The 20,201-nt window shown below is 37.1% G+C and overlaps 1 protein-coding gene across 2 annotated transcripts in view; it reads left to right on the top strand.

The window, feature by feature from the left end:
• The window catches only part of PRKG1 (protein kinase cGMP-dependent 1), a gene marked incomplete at both ends in the record, with an annotated part of 1,321,419 nt that overhangs the window by 202,069 nt on the left and 1,099,149 nt on the right, over nt 1–20,201 (top strand). For both annotated transcript variants that reach the window (XM_080693971.1, XM_080693970.1), the window contains one exon: nt 7,423–7,589. In XM_080693971.1, the coding sequence (XP_080550097.1) occupies nt 7,423–7,589 (167 nt within the window). The remainder of the gene's footprint in view (nt 1–7,422; nt 7,590–20,201) is intronic.

Raw genomic sequence — 20,201 nt, forward strand, 5'->3', positions numbered from 1 at the left:
TAGTGACTTTAGAAAATAAAAATTATTTCTGAACTTTAAAAAATAAATATATTTTTGTTAATGTCTAATATATTATCTGTAATCCATCCACACCTCTTATAAATCTTTACTTGATTCCCAAGGCCTTTAGACTACAAAAACACTGTTAGCACAGCCTTCCTGCCACTTAGCGGCCTGGCCCCTGTCCACCTCCTAGCGCGCTCTCTCTCTCCTATCCTTCTCCTTTTTTTCTCCCTGGGTGCGTCAGCCACATAGGTCTCCTTTCTGACACTTGAACAGATGACGTTCATTTCCACCCTGGACCTTCGCACCTGCTTCTGTCTTCTACTTAGAATGCTCTTCTCCACAGTCCCTCAGTGGAGGAGACAGCTGTTGGATTCCATTATCACACAGTCCTGCGCGCAATCAGATTTCTGACCACCAATCTGAATTGCCCTGACCCATTCCATGAACTAGTACTGCTACTGCTTAAATATCGCTGGCCCATTCTATGGGGGCCACAATGTAGGAGAGCCTTTTGCTAGGTCAGTAAAACTGATGAGCATCTGTTTATAAACAGAGAATAATGTTTGGCCTTGGTTTTGAGAAGTAGGGTTGAGGACTGTGGATATGGCTTAGTGGTGGAGCACTTGTTTGGCATGAGCATGGCCCCAGGTTCAATTCTCAATACTGCCCCCCCAAGAAAGTAGGTGTTTTTCTACTTTTTCTTTTAATCCTAGAATTGGATTAAATTTTCCTTTAATCCTAAAATTGCCCGTTGTTATCTAAGATTGTGTAGAAAGGCATTTCTACCAAATATTTTTGTGTGTCTATTCAGGAACTCTTTCTGGAATAAATAAGTGAGGAAATAGACTTTCTAATCAATTTTCTAAAATTGAAAGCTTGGAAGAACTATTGCTATTCCTGGTATTTAATTATCTGGGGATGTTATACCTGTTAAGAGTGCTGTTCTTAAGGAAAGGCAAGATTGCCTTGTTGGCTTAAGCATTCATAAGAAGTCACACTAAATTCTTTGGGGATGCTGGAGTCAACTTACAGTGCTTACAAGATCTGCTTGTGTGATTTTCAGGAACATTGTAAGTAGGTTAACTTCTCATTGAAGGTGGCCACGCTGGGAGAATTTACACCATGGAAACTGGTGATGCTACAGGCCAGAGCCCTCCAGCCCCACCAGGGTCAATGCACCATAATACCATTCTCTATTTTAGCTGGCTTGTCAGAGGCTGATAATTTGATAATGCCAGAGAAATGGGCCTAGTTCAAAATAACCATTTATTAGTATTTGGATTTCAACAGAATAAATTTGGAACATAAAAGAAAATATTTTTCTAAAAGTGGATTGTCTATAGAGGCAGATAGGAAGGATAAAAAAAAATCAAGATATTTGTACTTGCTCCTTGTATCTCCCAGGCCAGGCTCCTTGAAAATATTGTTAAAATATGTACTCTGGATTAGGGTAGATAACCACCTTCTGATACCTGTGACAGCAACTCTCCAGCTCCCATCCTTCTGGCACAGCTCAGCTGACTTTATACGTGGCTTCTTCTCTTATTTACTATGGGTTTCTTAGGCCATTTATTTGAGGGAAGAAAAACACAGAGAGGAGTTAGCTGAAGGCCTCAATTAATTATAGTCTACAACATTGGAACAAGACTAATGACAGTTGACCTAAGCTCCCAGTTCTCCATGGGAAAGGGCTTACATAAAGAGGCAGGACTTTTAGTATTACTCACTGCCAAGACCATCTTTGAGTTGGATTTGACAAAGGTACAAGATTTCTATCTTGCTGTGAGGCAAGGTTGTGATATTTCAGATACAAAGAGTGTTATTCAGTAATACTTGTACAAAGGAAAAATAATGTTATAGGTCCTATACTAGTTTTTTGTGGTGTTGGAGACTGAACCCAGTGTCTCTCATATGTCACATAAGCCTACCACCACCACTGCTGAGCTGCACTCCAGCCCAGTCGTTTTGTCTAATGTGACTCAGGTGCCTGTATGGAAACCTTTTCGTCAGAGGCCTGATATTGAATGTTTTCCATCTAAAATGAAATTTGAAAAGCAAGAGCATCTTAAAATCTACTTTATCTTTGATAAAGGGAAGTCTGAAGAACTCTAAAAGCTCACTGATTCATCTTTTCTGATATTTTCATAGTATAGGATAATGTTACTGTGTCTGAGGAGGGAAAGTGACTTTCTTATATTATCTTAGGATGGAGCTAATTATTCTTGTAAAAGAGCTCTTTTTCTAATCTCCCCACATGTCTATGACTTGTCTCTAAGGGAACATTATTAATATTTCCCAAAGGATATGATACCATCTGTCATAAACAAGGTGTGTTTGGGGTTAAGATACAGTCTTTATTACGTTAGAAACTATGCCCCCATTGGATGGCTTCACTCTCTGATTCAATAAAACGATGGAAGTTTTACTAATGAGAGACTGTAACACGATTTGACTAAAATATGTTTCTTAAAGGTCAAACAAAAGCTCTGACATTTGATCTTAGGGTCAGCGAAGGTGACTACAATGAGGGAAGGAGCCTTTGCAATGAAAACCATGGATGGAGACATGAAGGCTGAAGAGGAGAAAAATGAAGTTTTTCCCTTTAAGAAAAATAGAGTTTTTTTCAAATGAGAATTTAAAGAAAAAAAAGTCAAAACACTGGAAATTATGCAGCTGAAAAACTGTCAAGCTAAAGTCAAAGTCTCAGAAACAGAACTTTTGCAAGAGGAAACATTCTGAAGTTCTTAATAACTTAATACATCATCATCTTTCCTGAACTGAACATTCCTGTCGTTAGTATTTAAGCATATGCCATATGCAAGTGTCTACTGAGTAATATCGAGTGTGCAAATACTAGCTAACCAGTATTAAATGTCTAGTCATTAATTAAATGAGCAAGAGAATCTTTTAAATTTTTTTTGTGCTACTAGAGATTGAACCCAGGGATATTCTACATCTGAGCTACACCTCCAGCCTCATTTTTTCTTCTTTATTTTGAAACATGGTCTCATTAAGTTGCAGAGGGCCTCACTGTATAGCTAAGACTTTTTCACACAGCAGTTTTAAAATTTGAAGGAGATTCTATAGATGAGAAAATAAGGCAACCTAACTGAGAGCATGGGAGGGGGAAAGAGGGAAATTATCTAATGCACATGATGTACTTTAGCAAACAAATGGATGTTTATCACTAAGCCAAACATGAGGAGGGAGGGGGAGGGAATGGGGTGGGAATTGGGTAAGGGCTAATTGAGTGATATGTGCATGTATATCCCCACCATCTTGCATCCCATTAAGATGTATGAATACAGTGCACCAATAAAAAATTTAAAAACTTATATCAAAGATTTTTAATATGCTTTTATTGGTGCATTGTAATCTCACATAATAATGAAATTCACAGTGATAGGGACATACATGCACTCCGCACTTGGTGAGCTTCCCCCTGGGTCCCACTCCCTCCCCTTTCCTATGTATGATGTTGAGACTGCCACTGGTAATTTCATATAGGTACATAGCATCAATGGAAGTGTTTCCTTCATCAAGTCTTCCTCCATCTCTCTCTTTCCTCCTTAGAACTCCTCCATTGCCACACTGGGTTTTCTCTTCCTTTATTAGGAGTTCCTCTTGTATCTCAGTTTCTCCCTAACTTCCACATATGAGAGAATACAGATGACTCTTCACTTTCTGTGCCTGGCTGATTTCACTTATCATTTTATTTTCTAGTTTTATCCATTTATCTGCAAATGGCATAATTTTGTTCTTCTTTATGGCTTGGTAGAATTCCATTACGTGTATACTCCATAATTTTGTAATACATTCATCTTTCGACAGAGGGTCTGGTGCCATGATTTGTGAATTGTGCTCCTATAAACATGGACATACATGTATCACTTCAATATCCTGAAAATCAAAGATTTTTAAGTATAAATAAGCATTCCAATTTGAGAAAGCAATAAAGTAGAAAAAATATAATTCTCTTACCAAAGACACTGAGTCAAAATTTGGTCGTAATAAAAAAAGTATGATACTGGCACAAAAACATATACATAGACCGATGGAGCAGAATAGAAGACCCAGAAACAAGTCCACACACAGCCAATTGATTATTTACAAAGGACCAAAAACATATACTGGAAAAAAGTAGCCTGTTCAACAAATGGTGTTGGAAAAACTGGTTGACCATATGCAGAAAATTGGAAATTAATTCCACTTTCTCACCCTGCACAAGAGTCAACTCAAGATAGATCAAAGACTTTGAAATTAGACCAGAGAGAGACCTTGAGGCTCCTTGAAGAGGGCATAGGTCCAACACTGCAACACATAGGCACAGATAAAAACTTTCTCAACAAGACCCCAAAGGCACAACAAACTAAAAAGTGAATCAACACATGGGATTGCATGAAACTGAAGAGCTTCTGTACAGCAAAGAAACTGTCAAGAACCTCAATTGAGAGCCAACAGAATGGGAGAAAATTTTTGCCATCTACTCTTCAGATAGAGGACTAATATCTAGAATATATAGAGAACTCAAGAAAGTCAACACTAAAAAAACAAATCATCCAATCAAAAAATGGGCAAGCGAACTAGACACTTCATGAAAGAAGAAATTCAAATGGCCAGTAAATGCGTGAAAAAAAATGCTCAATATCATTGGCAATCAGGGAGATGCAAATCAAAACTACCCTGAGGTTTCACCTTACCCCAACTAGAATGGCAACCATTCAAAACACAAACAATAACAAATGCTGGTGAGGATGTGGAGAAGTGGGAACTCTAAAACACTACTGGTGGGATTGCAAATTAGTGCAACACTTTGGAAAACAGTATGGAGGATCCTCAGAAGAATGGGAACAAATTTACCATTCGATCCAGCAATACCACTTCTGGGTATCTACCCAAAAGGAAGAAAACAAAAATACTACCAAAATAATGCATGTGTATCTATGTTCATAGCTGCACAATTCACCATAGCCAAACTATGGAACCAGCCAAGATGTCCATCAACAGATGAATGGATTACAAAACTGTGGGATGTGTACACAATGGAATTTTACTCAGCCATAAAAAATAAAATTGTGTTATTTTCAGGGAAATGGATGGAACCTAGGACATTATGCTAAGTGAGATTATCCAGTCGCAAAAATTAAGAAATCAGTTGTTTCCCCTAATATGTGAAAGCTAAGGAGAAATGGGTCAAAGGAGGAACTCCATGTGAAAAAGGAGATCCTATAGAGGAGCAAATAAGACAACCTAACTGTGGGGTGAGGAGGGGGGAAGAAGGAAACTCTTTAAAGCACATGATGTACTTATTCATATCTTGGTCAACTACTAAGCTAAGCATGGGAGGGAGAGATGGGAGGGAGTGGGGTGAGGACTGGGTGAGGGCTGGCTGAGTGATGTGTGCATTTATGTCTACACAAGTTTTTTACCTCATTATTATGTATAAATACAACGCACCAATAAAAAATTAAAACATTTTTTGGTTTATTTCCTTTTGATATTCTTTCATGTCATGATTATATACTCTGCTAACAGGCCTTCTGTCACTGTTACTGCAGTTAATGCTGCTACCAAAGGCACCACCCCCACTTCCTGAAACCAACAGTATATTGCCACTAGTCTTTACATATAAACCTGCTAGTTTGACATTTAAAAAAACCACCATTTTACAGATGATAAAACATAATTCATGAAAGCAAGCAAGTTTTATAGATGATAGGGCTAGGGTCAGGACCCAGGAATATGTAACTTCAAAGCCTATTTTTTTTTTTACATTTTATTACACACACCCTTACCTAAAAACAATTCTGCATCCTCCTTTTTAACTTAAAGATATAATTTACCCCTGCCAACAATACTCTTTACACACATAAATTTAATTGCCAGTGAACAGCCCATTCTAAGAGTATTCTTTGCATTAATGAAATTTCAATGGTTTTCACTTTAATGAACATCTTTTTATTATTTAAAACAAAGTGGTAATGCAACATAAACTAGCAAGGAAGGCTAGGAGGGTTAGATTGAGGTCCAGAGAAGCCACCAGGAACTGGTGGGAGGGCTGAGGTTTTAGTAAAGAGTCACTACTGTGGGCCACTTCCCTGGGAGCCACTTGCTGAGTCAGTGTGGGTAAGGGCCAGTGTGTGTTCAACCGTATTCTAAATGAAGACTTTGACTAAGAACCAAATGTCTTTCCCCCTCATGTGCGAAGGCCTTGGGTCTGTGTTGTCCACTTCCCAGCCTCCCTGATGGTGTTCTAATTGTGCTTCTCCTGACAACACATTTCTTAATGTCTCTTCTACTTCTTCATCTTTAGGAAGTGGCTTGGAACTTCTTATCCCAGTGAATAAAACTATCACTCTTTTAGATCTTGTAAAACTTTCCACTGAATCACAGAATTTGCAGATTTTTCCTACTGTTCTCTGTTGTTTGACCTCAGATCTAAACCATGTTACATTTCAAATGCCTTGTTAAACAGTTTCATCCGCCTGGTTACCTCAAATTAAGATCCTTGGAGAAATACATATTCTGTAAAGAATCATGAGATAGAGATAAAGAGCTGTCACATTTCTACAAGTTGTTTCAACCAGATAATTAGGAATCCAGTTCTTACCACTCGTATCTGAGCAGTGTCAGGAGCACTTGACTTCTGATTGGCATTGTAGTAGAAATTGGGTGTTCAGTATAGAAAAACTAAACCATCTCTCCCTGGTGGAGCATCATATCTAGTGGGAGGGGCACATATGAAATAAATAAACCATTTTTTGGTTTGTCTCTGCTTTCCCCCCTGTAATTGTGTCTATAGCAAAGAACATGCTACCCCCTTTTTTTGGTACTAGGGATTGAACTCAGGAACATTCTGTCTGAACTATACCCCCAGCCCATTTGTTTGGAAACAGGGTCCCACTAGGTTGCTGAAAGCCTTGCTCAATTGCTGTGGCTGGTCTCAAAGCTGCCATCCTTCTGTCTCAGCCTCCCAAGTACTGGGATGAGAGGTGTGCACCACTACACCCGGTTCTGTTGTGTTTTATATATCATAGTAAAACATAGTTTATCCTATAACTTTTTTGCATTGTTTGTATTTATTCTTAAAGTTATAGAATTTAATTTAAAATGTTTATCTATTGGCTTTCCCATAGTATTTCTGACTATAAAATCTTCTAAAATAAAATGAAATCATAAGATTTTTGTTTATTGGTAACTTATTCATTCAATGATACTTTGCTTAAAGGAAGATCTCTTTGTGCCTTTGCTGCTGCCATGGTACTAGTTTGTCTTCCAGTCTTTCAGAAAATTATTGGAATCCTAACAAGAAAATGCTTTTGTAATATGCCAGTGCACTGCATGGCGCTGGTAAGCCTCACCAGCTCTGAGAGAGCTTGTCAGATGTGTCGGTAACTCTTCCCACTCTTGTCGCAGGTCCAAGGATCTTATAAAGGAAGCCATCCTTGACAATGACTTCATGAAGAACTTGGAGCTGTCACAGATCCAGGAGATTGTGGATTGTATGTACCCAGTGGAATATGGCAAGGACAGCTGCATCATCAAGGAAGGAGATGTGGGGTCGCTGGTGTATGTCATGGAAGGTACGGTTCATCACCCGGGTCCCCTGACATTCAAACATCCCTTTTCATCTTATCAGCCTGCACACAGATGGCAGTGCATTACTTGTAACAATTCCATTTTTCTTCTTTTGTTGAGAATTGACTTGGAAAGAGGTGAAGCACTCTTTTGATACAGAGGTTGACTACATAAAGTGTTGGTGTTTAGAATTAGTTATGTGATAATTCAGTTTTGTTTTTTAGATATGGAGAGAGATGATAATGTGAAAAATGAAATTTATTCCATTGATAGTGTACAATATTAGATCATTGAGCATGTTTACAAAGCTGTATCAGAAGCTCCAGATCATTGGAAATATTTTGGATCAAATAATCAAAGTATCTTCAAGTATACTGTTAGCTTTCCTGCTATGATAATAGAAAGGAAACACGTTTAGTTTCTTATATGCATTTGATATGTAGGTCATAAAAGTTGGATGGTATATTAGCTGCCTGATAAATAAGAGTAATAATTGCTGGGCATGGTGGTGCACACCTATGACTGTAGTATTTGGGAGGCCAAGACAGGAGAATCTCAGGTTCAAGGACATCCTCAGCAAATTAGGGAGCCCCTCAGCAACTTAGTGCGACTCTGTTTCAAAATAAAAATAAAATAGGGCCAGTGAGCATAGCTCAGAGGTAGAATGCCACTGGGTACCACCCCCAGTAATATAAAGAAAAATTAATACCTCATTCCATAAATTTCACACAAACTGAGATAGAAGCTTAGAAGCTCCTTTGGAATAAAAAACCAAACAAACAGAGGCATGGAATATGTAAATATGTTTTATGCACAGTCCAATTTTACAATGCTAATTTCTAACTTGGAATTTATAGCGATTTTTTTTCCTTTGTGGGAAGAAAGAAGTTTGCAACAATAACCTCATCAGTTGAGAAGAAATTGAGTTCAGAAATATCTGAGATAGAAAACAGTTGGCATACAAAGCCACAGTTGCTTTACAGTGTGATGAATGTTTTACCCAAGGTGTTCATGTCAAGTGACTCAGGATGCATGTCAGCCTGCAGCTGTTGAGTTTAATGGTCATGGAGAGCAAAGGTGGCTCTTGATCTGTTCACCCAATGTCTGTGTATCGCTTACCCCATTTGTAAAAACAAAAACCAATCAAACAAAAAAACTCAAGTTCTTTCTCTCATTGATTCTCAATGAATGATGATTCTGTCCCTTAGAGGTCATTTAATAACATCTTGGGACAATTTTGGTTGACATAGAGTGGCTGGTATTGAGGAAGCCATAGCAATACTGGTTTCTAGTGTGTAGAGACCAGGGCTGCTGCTCAACAGAGTAGCTGGCCCCAAATGTTAAGTACCAACAGTGTTAAGCCCTGATATTTGCCTTCTTTATAGGAGTGTTATGCAGTTAAAACGGAATAATTTGTATGAATGTTTAATGTAAAGTATCATACATTACAAAATAATAGTATTATTTCTATTAAGTATTTGATAGTACATAAGAAACACTGCATTTTATCATTTTTTGTTACACTTTGCAGTCTTTTTGGATATATATTAGGCACTCAGTTTTCAGTAGTAATTTCAGTAATTTTTTTCCTTTATAGTTTTTTACTTTTTGTTTCAATATCACAAGGTTATTCTCTAGGCCAAAGATAAAATTCAGCATAGTAGGTTTTTTTTTTGTAAAACCAAAGCACAATAAGCAAAATACAAATAATGGATATTTGGCAGAGAGTTTCAAGGAAAAGGATGAAATTATAAGGCAAGGGTATATGTTGGGAGTGAGCAGGAAGAAAGAAAAATGGGGGAACTATATAGAAGCTAAATATAGAATATAAGGTAGAAGCAGTATGTTAGGAACCACTAACAATTAGAAATCACACTTAAAAGCCGGGCGTGGTGGCACACGCTTGTAATACCCGCGTTTGGAAGGCAGAGACAGGAGGATCGCGCAGGTTCGAAGTCAGCCGCGCGCGCTGGTTTAGGAGACCCTGTTTCCAAATGAAAATATAAAAAATAGGTCTGGGAGTGTAGCCCAGAGGTAGAAGGGCTTCCAGGAACCCCAGTACCAAAAAAAAAAAAATCACACTTAAAGCCTGCCATGGAGGCACAAGCCTGTAATCCCAGTACTTGGGAGGCTGAGACAGGAAAGTTATAAATTTGAGGTCAGCCTAAACAATTTAGCAAGAATCCCAGAAATTTAAGGAGACACTATTTCAGAAGAAAATTAAATAGGGCAGGGGATGTAGCTCATAGGTAGAATGCCCCTGGGTTTAATCTCTAGTACCATTAAAAAAAAATCACAGTTGAAAGCATTTCTGAGATATATCAATGGTATCATATGATTTAATTTTTTAGATATTTTATTTTCAGGCATCTATTTAATAACATAGCTATGGTATACAAAAGGGATACTTATACTTCAGTTGTATTCCATTTGAAAAACTAAAATTCAAAAACCTGTGAATTAAGTTTTCCTTTATCTGGAATATTTCTTACTGAAACAGATTTCTAAACAGCCTTGTAATTATTTGTATATTTATCAATCTCATCCCACTAATTGCAAGTTTTATAGCTGTAGTAGGTTAGAAATAATGTTTAGCTGGGTGTGGTGGCACATGCTTGTAATCCCAGCATTTGGGAGGCTGAGACCAGAAGATCACGGTTTGCGGACAGCCTCAGCTACTTAGTGAGGCCCTCAACAACTTAGTGAGACCCTGTTTCAAAATAAAGAATAAAAAATAGGGCAGGCGGTGTAGCTCGAAGGTCGAATTTCCCTGGGTTCCATGGGTTCCATACTCAGTACCGCAAAAAAAAGAAAGAAAGAAAGAAAGAAAGGAAGGAAGAAAGAAAGAATGTTTGTTGAATGCTTAGAACAATATCCAACATTTTTTTTTCTTTTTTTTTGTGGTACTGGGAATGGAACCCAGGGCCAAGTACACTCCCCAGTCCTATTTTTTATTCTTCATTTGAGATAGGATCTCTCTGAGTTGCAGAGGGCCTCACTAAGTAGCTCAGGCTGTCCGCAAACTATGATCCCTTGTCTCAGCCACCCAAATGCTGGGATTATAAGTGTGTCCAACCATGCCCGGCTCAATGCCCAACATTTGGAGCATGCTTTTCAGAAAGAAGTTCTATGTATAAAAGTTAATCCTTGAAAAAAAATCCTTTGAGGTAAGGGCTAATATTTATTATCCCTTTTCTAGATGAGGAGACTAAGACTCAGTGGGTTAAGTAATCTGCCTCTGTCTTCCAACTAGTTTGTAGTAGAGTCAGAATTTCTATCTCAATCTTTTAGATTTAGAGATCAAACTCTTGACTAGGGGGTACAGATTAGTTAGGGTTCTCCTAAGAAACAGAACAAATAGCGTATGTGTATGCATATACAAAGAGAGAGAGATCTGACTGACTCATGTGATTATGGAGGCTGGCTAGTCCAACATCTTCAAGGTAAGGCTGGCAGGTCAGAGAACCATGGAAGAGCTGGTGCTACAGTGCTTCTCAAGACCGCTGGCCATAGGGTTCCTTTTTTCTATGAGAAAGCCCAGTCTCTTTTCTGTTTATGACTTCAAATGAGTGGATGGATCCTATCCACACTAATCAGTTTAACTCAGAGTCTACTGATGTAAATGTTAATCTCATCTAAAATATACTTTTGCAGAAACATTTAGAATAATGCTTGACTAAATATCTGGTATACTGGGCTATCCAGGTTAAAGTCCAGCCCTTGTCAATTTGGCACCCATTAACATCTTATTAATCCATACTTAATCTTCTATTAAAGACAGTAACAGGTTCATGGTGTCACCTAATATCATATAACTATAGTAGAATTGAAACTTTAGTAATCTTTTCCCCAGAAAAAGATGTAAAGTCCTTCTATGATGTTTGCTCATCTCATTGGTATCCTGGAACTTAAATACTATGATGTAAAGTTAATGTTATCTACATACTATGATAAAGTTGATATATCTTATGATAAAAAGAGAAAAGAGTGAAGAGAACAAAAAATTATGTTTACACATACATACATACTCATAGCAAAATAAGAAAGACTTAGACTATATTGTTTCTTTAAGTAAAGGTAAATTGACTAATTATCCCCCATTCCTTTAAGATAATTTTAATATGTTTTATTTATCTTCTTTTTACTGCTAGATTGACTAAGTAGCACATAATCCTATTTATTTATTTATTTATTTATTTATTTATTTATTTATTTATTTACTGGTGCTGGGAATTGAACCAAGGGGCAGTTTACCTTCAAGCTACACTCCAGCTCTATTTTTTATTTTTTATTTTTTATTTTGAAACAAGGTTTCATTAAGTTGCGGAAGGCTTAAGTAGCTGAGGTTGGCCATGAAACCCTCCTGTCTCAGCCTCCCAAGTACTGGGATTCAAGCCTGCACCACCACGCCTGGCTTTAATTACCCATTTAGAACCCTGTTTAATTATCTTTTTAAAGACAGGGCTCTAAAGAGAGGGAAATTATCTAATGTACATGATGTACATTAACAAATGAGTCAATCATTTAGCCAAACATGAGGAGGAGGGAGGGAAAGGGAATGAAGTGGGAATTGGGTAGGGGCTAATTGGGTGATGTGTGCATATATGCCTCCACCATCTTGTACCTCAGTGAGATGTATGACTACAATGCACCAATTAAAATTAAAAAAGAATTCACCCTTCTAAAATAAAAAAAAGAGTTCATCAGTATTCAGAGTTACACATTTTGTCATGCTACTGTTGATTGCCTTCATTCAAACTCAAGGAATGACCATAATCTTATGAAGTGATGCCAGTCTTTCCTCCAACAGCAATTCTAACCAGCTCCCTCTTATGTCAAAAAAAATTTAAAACAACTGTCATTTAAATTTTTTAAGTTTTAATTGAGGAAATGTTTCATTGTATTAGTTTTTATTAACACGTTCAATCGTCTCAAAGTTTAGATTAATGTTCTTGATATAAAGTTCTTTCTCATCTGTGAATATTAATATTTGTAAAGCGCATACTATACTGACAATGAATTAATATGCTATGAAAGATCTTTCACAAACTTACTATCAAGACATTTATCAAAACACTCAAAAAGTTTACAAAGGAAATCAGTCTAATTTTTCTGTCTCTCTTTAGTAGAATGAAGTGCTCTTCGTCAAACACTGTGTAACATGTACTTTATTTTTTAAAACCTGGCAGCATTCCAAGTGTTACTGTTTACCTAAATGCCAAGTTTCTCATTATTTTAACAAAAGAGAATAGTCATATGGTAAAACTTCACTAATTAGATGATGAAAATAATCTGTGAGTAATGTGAACATATTATATATTTTCTTTTTTTTGTGTGTGGTACTGGGGATGGAACCCAGGGGCTTTCTACCTCTGGGTTACACTCCCAGACCTATTTTATATTTTATTTGGAAACAGCGTCTCTTAAGCCAGCTGAGGCTGGCTTCGAACCTGTGCGATCCTCCTGTCTCAGCCTCCCAAGCGCGGGGATTACAAGCGTGCGCTACCACGACGGATATATTTTCGTGTTACTTTCAGACACAACTGCTGGCTAGTAGAAGTTTCACTTTCAAGTTTAATCAGAATCATTTAGAATGCACTTCTTAAGGTAGTCGTTGTCGCGTCCCTAAGGCTCCGACCTGCAGAGCCCAGGGAAAGAACACACAAACGCCAGTCTGCTGCTGATGCTTCCTCTTTAATGCTTCCCCCTCAATGCGCACAGCAGGCAGATATATATCAGTCTCATAACCCCTCCCTCATCACTCCACCAACCCCAAGCTTCCCACAGCTAGGGCATGCACATTTCTAACCCTCTCATAGGCGGGCTGGTGGTAGCACGAGGCGCGCATCACTGATCATCCGTAGGGTGCCTGATAGGGCTCACTGCGCAGGCTCAGGGCACCGCCAGCCTCATGACTTGGCAACATGCCTAGGCGCAATCTTGAGCCACCGCCCCATCCCGGTCTAGCCGAGTGGGCCCCGACAGTAGTATAAGTAAAAAACAGTTGCTTAAGACTCTTTCAACATTTTAATTATGATTTCAAAAATATAACTAATACAAATTTGAATAGACTTTAATTTCTTAAATAAATAGACATTGGCTTTATTTATGATGTTACATCAGTTTATACCCTTACACTCTTGTCCTTGTCTACAATAAAGATAAATTTCAATTTACTTCTATTTGAAAATAAAACATTCTAATTTAATGATTTGGAATTTGCTATGTTTTATTATTTGGGAATCTAATTTGATATTCTAGTATTGACAGTGTCTGATTTATATCTGTTAAAGCGGTTAATATGCTTAGAGGTAATGGTTTTGCACAATTTCATGATCTTTCATTGTAGAAGCAGATACATTACTTTTTAAAATAATAATATTTTGGGGATACTGGATATTTTAAGTAAAACATTTTAATGACATCATTAACTTTTTTCATGAAGTGTTTGTTAGTGATAACTTATGTTAAGGATTTTCCCACCAGGTCCTATTTAGTCACTTTCTAGGTATTAAGTTTTGATCATAATAATGACCTAGAGATGTAAGCATTCTACTGTGGACATGTTAATAGATGCAGAAATCAATGCCTAGAGAAGTCACATAACTTGGCTTAGATCATACCATCAGTATGTTGACATGTAAATTTTAACCATGGTGTTCCCATGTGTAGTTCTAACTTTCAGAGTACAGCAAGCACTGGGCATATGGGCATGCCCAATGATTAGGCTTAATTTTTGGTTCACTACTGTGTATTATTTTGGATTACACTCTGAAGTACATTGGAGGCCCTATTTTTCTGTCTACATCAATATGATTGATTTTTTCTCAGGTTTTTAAACATTTTTATTTTTAAAAGGAAATTTTTTTCAACTTATCACATAAATGACTCTTTCAATGGGCTTTTGTATATACTCTCTACATGATAAGTGACTATTCACCCCAGTTCTCAAGGACTAACCTATTTCGGTTATGGAGATGGAGATTTTTGATTTTATCTTGTGATGACTGGTCATTTGCTTCCTTTTCCAGGGAGTTCACTGATACAAGTTCTGCCCGGTTTTCCATGTTGACATTATTTATTGTTCAGTGTGGACTTGAATCAAACTACCTAGTAAACTTAAACAAATTCACATTGCAAATTCTATTTTTCCTCAAACATTTTTATTCTGTTTAAGTAATTAAATGATGTAGTGAATGTGACATTCAAAGAGGGATTTTATAAAATTGAACACTGTGAGTCTTTCTCTGTCAGCTGGCATTCAGAACACTTCCTGAGATTATGAGGCATTGAATGCATTTTACTTTATTCTCCAAAATCAGGTATTGTCTTTTGGCCTAAGGATTTTTTCAGTATGAAATTTTAAATCATATCAATATTAGTTCCTTTTTTTCTTCCACTTTTTTATTTTTATGTGGATCATATTGAAAATGGCACACATTAAGACTGTGCTTGGTACTGTCTCCTACCCCTCAGTTCCATTTCACCCCCTCCCAACAATGAGTGTCCAGGTTGACCATGCTACATTCATACTTTTACACATATTAGAATGTAGCTCCTCCATTAATTAACCTCAGCCTTCTTCATCTCCTACTCTTCCATTTCAGCTTTGATGAGGTTTCTCCTCCATTATCTGGAGTCCCTCTGGTATTCCTAATACTCCCTAGTTTGGGCATATTAGAGAAAACATATGTTCTTTCTCTTTCTGTTCTTGGCTGACATCACTTAACATAATGTTCTCCAGGTCTTTCCATCTTCTTGTGAATGACATGATTGTGTTCTTTATTGATGAGTAGAATTCCATTGTGTGTATTTCCCATAATTTTGCAAACTATTCATCTGGAGATCTAGGTTGGGTCCATATTTTGGCTATTACAAATTGTGCTGCTATGAACATGGGTATGCATCTGTTACTGTAGTTCTCTGGTTTCAGGCCCTTTGGGAAGATATCCAGTAGTGGTAGAGCTGGATCATATGGTGGATCCATTTCCATTTTTCTAAGGAATTTCCACACAGATCTCCATAGTGGCTGAACTATTTTGCACTCCCACCAACAGTGCAAAAGAGTTTCTCTTTCCCCACATCCTTGCCAGCATTTGTTGTTGTTTAAGTTCATTATGCTTGCCACTCTGATTGGAGTTAGATGGGGCCTAAGGATTTTTAAATATTAACCCAAAAGCTCTCTTTGGAAGATAGTTGCAATATGAATGTACTTAAGGTTATTTTTTTGCGACTACTTTATAGGACCAAGCTTTTAACATTTGTGTTAAAGAATAAGCTTACATAATGCTTATATCAAAAGAAGCTATCTATTTAAATTTTTATTGGTGCATTGTATTCATACATCTTAATGGAATACAAGATGGTAGAGGCATATATTCATACATCACTTATTTAGCCCTTCCCCAGTTCCCACCCAATTCCTTCCCCCTTCTCTCCTTCTCATGTTTGGCTTAGTGATTGGCTTGATAGGTTTGTTAATGCACATCATGTGCGTTAGGAAATTCTCTCTCCCTCCTCCCTTCCCCCCTCAGTCAGGCCTCCTTATTCTCTCATCTATGGTTTCTCCTCCTTTGTCAGAGTTCCTCATATGACTCCTTTTCTCTGTAGCTTCCACATATTAGGGAGAGCATCTGATTTTTTACTTTTTGTGACTGACTAATCTCACTTAGCATAATGTTCTCCATTTCCATCTATTTCCCCGTAAATGATGCAATTTTATTCTTTATGGCTGAGTAAGATTCCATTGTGTACATATCCCATAGTTTTATAATCCATTCATCTATTGACGGACATCTTGGCTTGTTCCATAGTTTAGCCATTGTGAATTGTGTGGCTATGAACATAGATATACCGCATTGGTTAGGTATTTTGGAAGCCATCTGTTTATAAAAGGTTGTGATAAACAAGGAGAATCATGCAGTACCAAGAGTGAATTTTAAAATACATTTCAAGCTGGGTGTGGTGGCGCACGCTTGTAATCCCCGCACTTGGGAGGTGGAGACAGGAGGATCGCGCAGGTTCGAAGCCAGCCACGCTGGCTTAAGAGACCCTGTTTCCAATGAAAAAAGTATAAAAATAGGTCTGGGAGTGTATCCCATATTTCAATTATAGAGACAAGGGAACTGAGATATCTGGATAGCACATAGCTCCTTTGGGGGTATCAAGCTTCAAAGGGCTTTTAATGAACCATATTTGTAATCTCAGTGCTTGGGAGAATGAGATAGGAGGATCACAGGTCAGCCTCATCATCCTAGCAAGATTTTTAGCAACTTAGTGGGATTCTGTTTCTAAATAAAATGTTAAGAGGGTTGGAGGGGGGTTATCTTGGAGGTAGAATGCCCCTGGGTTCCGTAAAATACACACACACACACACACACACACACACACACACACACACACACACACTTCATGTACTTGAGCAAGTTGAGAAAGCATAACGACCATATTTCATGTAGATTGGAAGGTTTAGGAAAAAGGATAACTATTTTGAAATGTTGAAAAGGGGATTATTTTGCATGAATCTAGATCACAAAAAAATGCAGGTTGCTTAGAAGTCTACATTGGGTCAGTTAGAGAATCAATAGTCTACTAATTAAAATGTTCTAAGTGTGAAATGAGCAGTTTTATGTGATATCAGGAGCTGGTCTTAGGAGGCATTGCAGCAATGACTACACAGACCTGTTGCAAAAATTTCATATGGGTAGAATAGGGATTCTCTGTGGTTGATGCATACCACATCTCTTCCTTCCCCAAATGCCAATATTTTGAGTCTCTGGGTCTCTGAACTAATATTCTACAAGTTAGTTTATAAGAACCCAGCCCTCAAAAGGTTCTCTCTTGACAGTCATCCCATATAAGCAACATGTGTGTCTAGTTTAGAACTTTCTTAACTTTATATAAATCTAGTAATTCTGCACCTGTTATTTCACCAGTTTCCTTTTCTGTTTGTGATTATGTCCCATTATATATGTGTTATGTTCCATGTGCTAATTTGTGCTTTCAGCTGTTGATGATATTTGAGTTGTTTCTAGTTGTTCTGCCCTTCCAAATGGTGCTTGTCTAGAGTGTTCACAGTATCCTCATAAGCATTCTCGGTCATTTCTCTACTGTAGCTCTCTAGAAGTGGAACATTTGGGTCATATTGTATATGTGCATCTTCAAATTTGTTAAATGATATCAAATTCATGTTAATTATACCTGATTGGAACTTATGCCTAAGTTTTTTGAAATAAGTTTCAATTTATTGCTCCTTTCATTGGCAACAATTTATATTGACAAACATTTCTACCAAGCTGGTAGACAAGAAATGGTATTTTGTGGTACCAGTTTGCATCCCCTGCTTACTAACAAGAGTTGAGCATCTTTTCATATGCTTAAGGGCTGCTTATGTTTTCTTTGTGAAGAATCTGTTAGTCTTCTGTTCAGTTTTCTGTTAGTTCTGTGACTATAGATTTTAGAGCTTAATCCTTGTCAATTGTATGCATTACAAATATCTTCTCTCATCTAGAGCTTATATATTTGCTCACTTGTGACATCTTCTAATGAACAGAAGTTACTAATTTTAACATAGTCAAATATATCAAAGCCCTCTTTGGTTTGTGCTTGGAAGAAATCCTGGAAAGCAGTACTTTGCATGCCTGTGTGTATGTGCATTATGTGTCCATGCATGTCTATGAAGGCAGGTGTGTAAGTTAGGTGTGTGAAGTATTATTTATTAAAGAAAATCTCTCCATTTACAATCTAAAGGATAGTGGTGCTTTTCAAAGTAGGAAGCTGGAAAAGCAGTGTATTTTTACTTCTGTTTTCTCTTTTTTCTCAACATATTTTAAGGATTCTTTATAAACTGTCCTTAGGGAAAGTAAATATGTTTTTTTAATATGCTAGATGATAGCAATTTATTTTTTCTGTGAGGGTAGATTTTATATTTGGAAACAATCACAAGTCATTTAGTGACAGATTTGATGAATTTGGTGATTCATTGAATCACCAGAGGTGATTAAGCTGAGTAATACTTATTTTTCATCTAAAATATGTAAAGAAATGCATGTGCCATTAGAAAGTACTAGCATTTATCACACAATCCAAGTGGAATTAACCAGATGTTTTAACAAAGAACATTGTTATTGAAAAACTGATATAACTTGAAGGGTACTGTTTTTAATAGTCATTTAGCTACCAGGTCATTGTATAATTTTGTAAACTATAGCTTTATCATGTTGTGGTTTTTCTAGTATGTATTTCTCTATTTTCTTTCAAGAGGGTAGTGTGGCTTTTCTGAGTTTGAAAGACTCTTAAAAGCTAAAGTAATTGAAAATTGCCATGTTTATTTTTTTTAAAATGATGGTTGGAAAGCCACAAACTTTTAAAAAAGAATCAACTTGAAATTGGCAAGGCTGATCATGAGTCATATTAAAAAGGTACAAGTCCAGCCAGGCGTGGTGGCACACGCCTATAATCCCAGCACTTGGGAGGCTTAGACAGGAGGATGGCAGTTTCAAGAACAGCCTCAGCAATAGTGAGACTCATGAATCTAGTGAGATCCTGTTTTAAAATAAAATAGGACCGGTGATGTAGCTTGGAAGTAGAAGGCCCTTGGATTCCATCCAACACACACACACGCACACACACACACACACGCACACGCACACGCACGCACACACACACGCACACACACACATACAGCACAATACCTTTGTTCCCCTATTACTCTCACTTCAAACAATTCATGATTTTATTTCTGTGCTCATTCATTTTGCTTCCCTCTTCATTTTTAGAGAATTCCAGATTTGAAAGTTTATATTTCTTGGTAAAAATTAAAAACAAATACAGCATGGCTGGAAAAGTGAGGAGAAAACGTGGACTAGGACTGGCACACCCTCGCTCAATAGTGCAGTGACACTGATTTCTTGCCTGTGAGCTCACGCTTACTCTAGTCATCATCACATAGAAACTGCTGATTAGTTTGCATGGTGAACATTTCACAGGATTCTACAATTGTTGTGGGTCCATTTTAAAAACACATAGATGTATTTCCTAGGGATTTTAATAACATTTAATAATGATTTTTTAAATAATTTTAAGATTTTTAAGATTTTAAATTAATTTCTAAGATTTAAGATTTTTAAGATTTAATAATTATTTTATGTGAGGCTGGATAGACTAATGCTTTTAATATTCATCCCTCCAATGTGAAATCCCTTGAGTGGTTTGTAGTTGTTTATGGTTTACTCTCCAAGGGCAGGACAGATACGAACTACTTCCCAGCACCCTAAAGCTGCATGGTGACTACCTTGGAAATAGCCCACCTGCCCCACTACAGAGAATGTAGGGATCAGTGTCAGAGGTTCTTATTGGAATTCCCTCAGGGCTTTGCACTTGAGGAACACAATCCATAATTACACAGACTTGATTCATACTTAACTATTATAATTTTGGAAGGCTGAAGTCATTATAGTTAAATTCTTTCTAATAAAATGAAAATATTTTTGTCCTGAAGCTCCATAAGCAGTACACAGAGATTTAGAATCATGACAGATGGCTTAAAATGGTATTAAAATCTATTCCTGAGAATCCACAGTTCATGCATATTTAATTTATCAAAGAATTCTTATAGG

This window comes from Muscardinus avellanarius (genome assembly GCF_963383645.1).
Source record: "Muscardinus avellanarius genome assembly, chromosome: 4".
Taxonomy (NCBI): Eukaryota; Metazoa; Chordata; class Mammalia; order Rodentia; family Gliridae; genus Muscardinus; species Muscardinus avellanarius.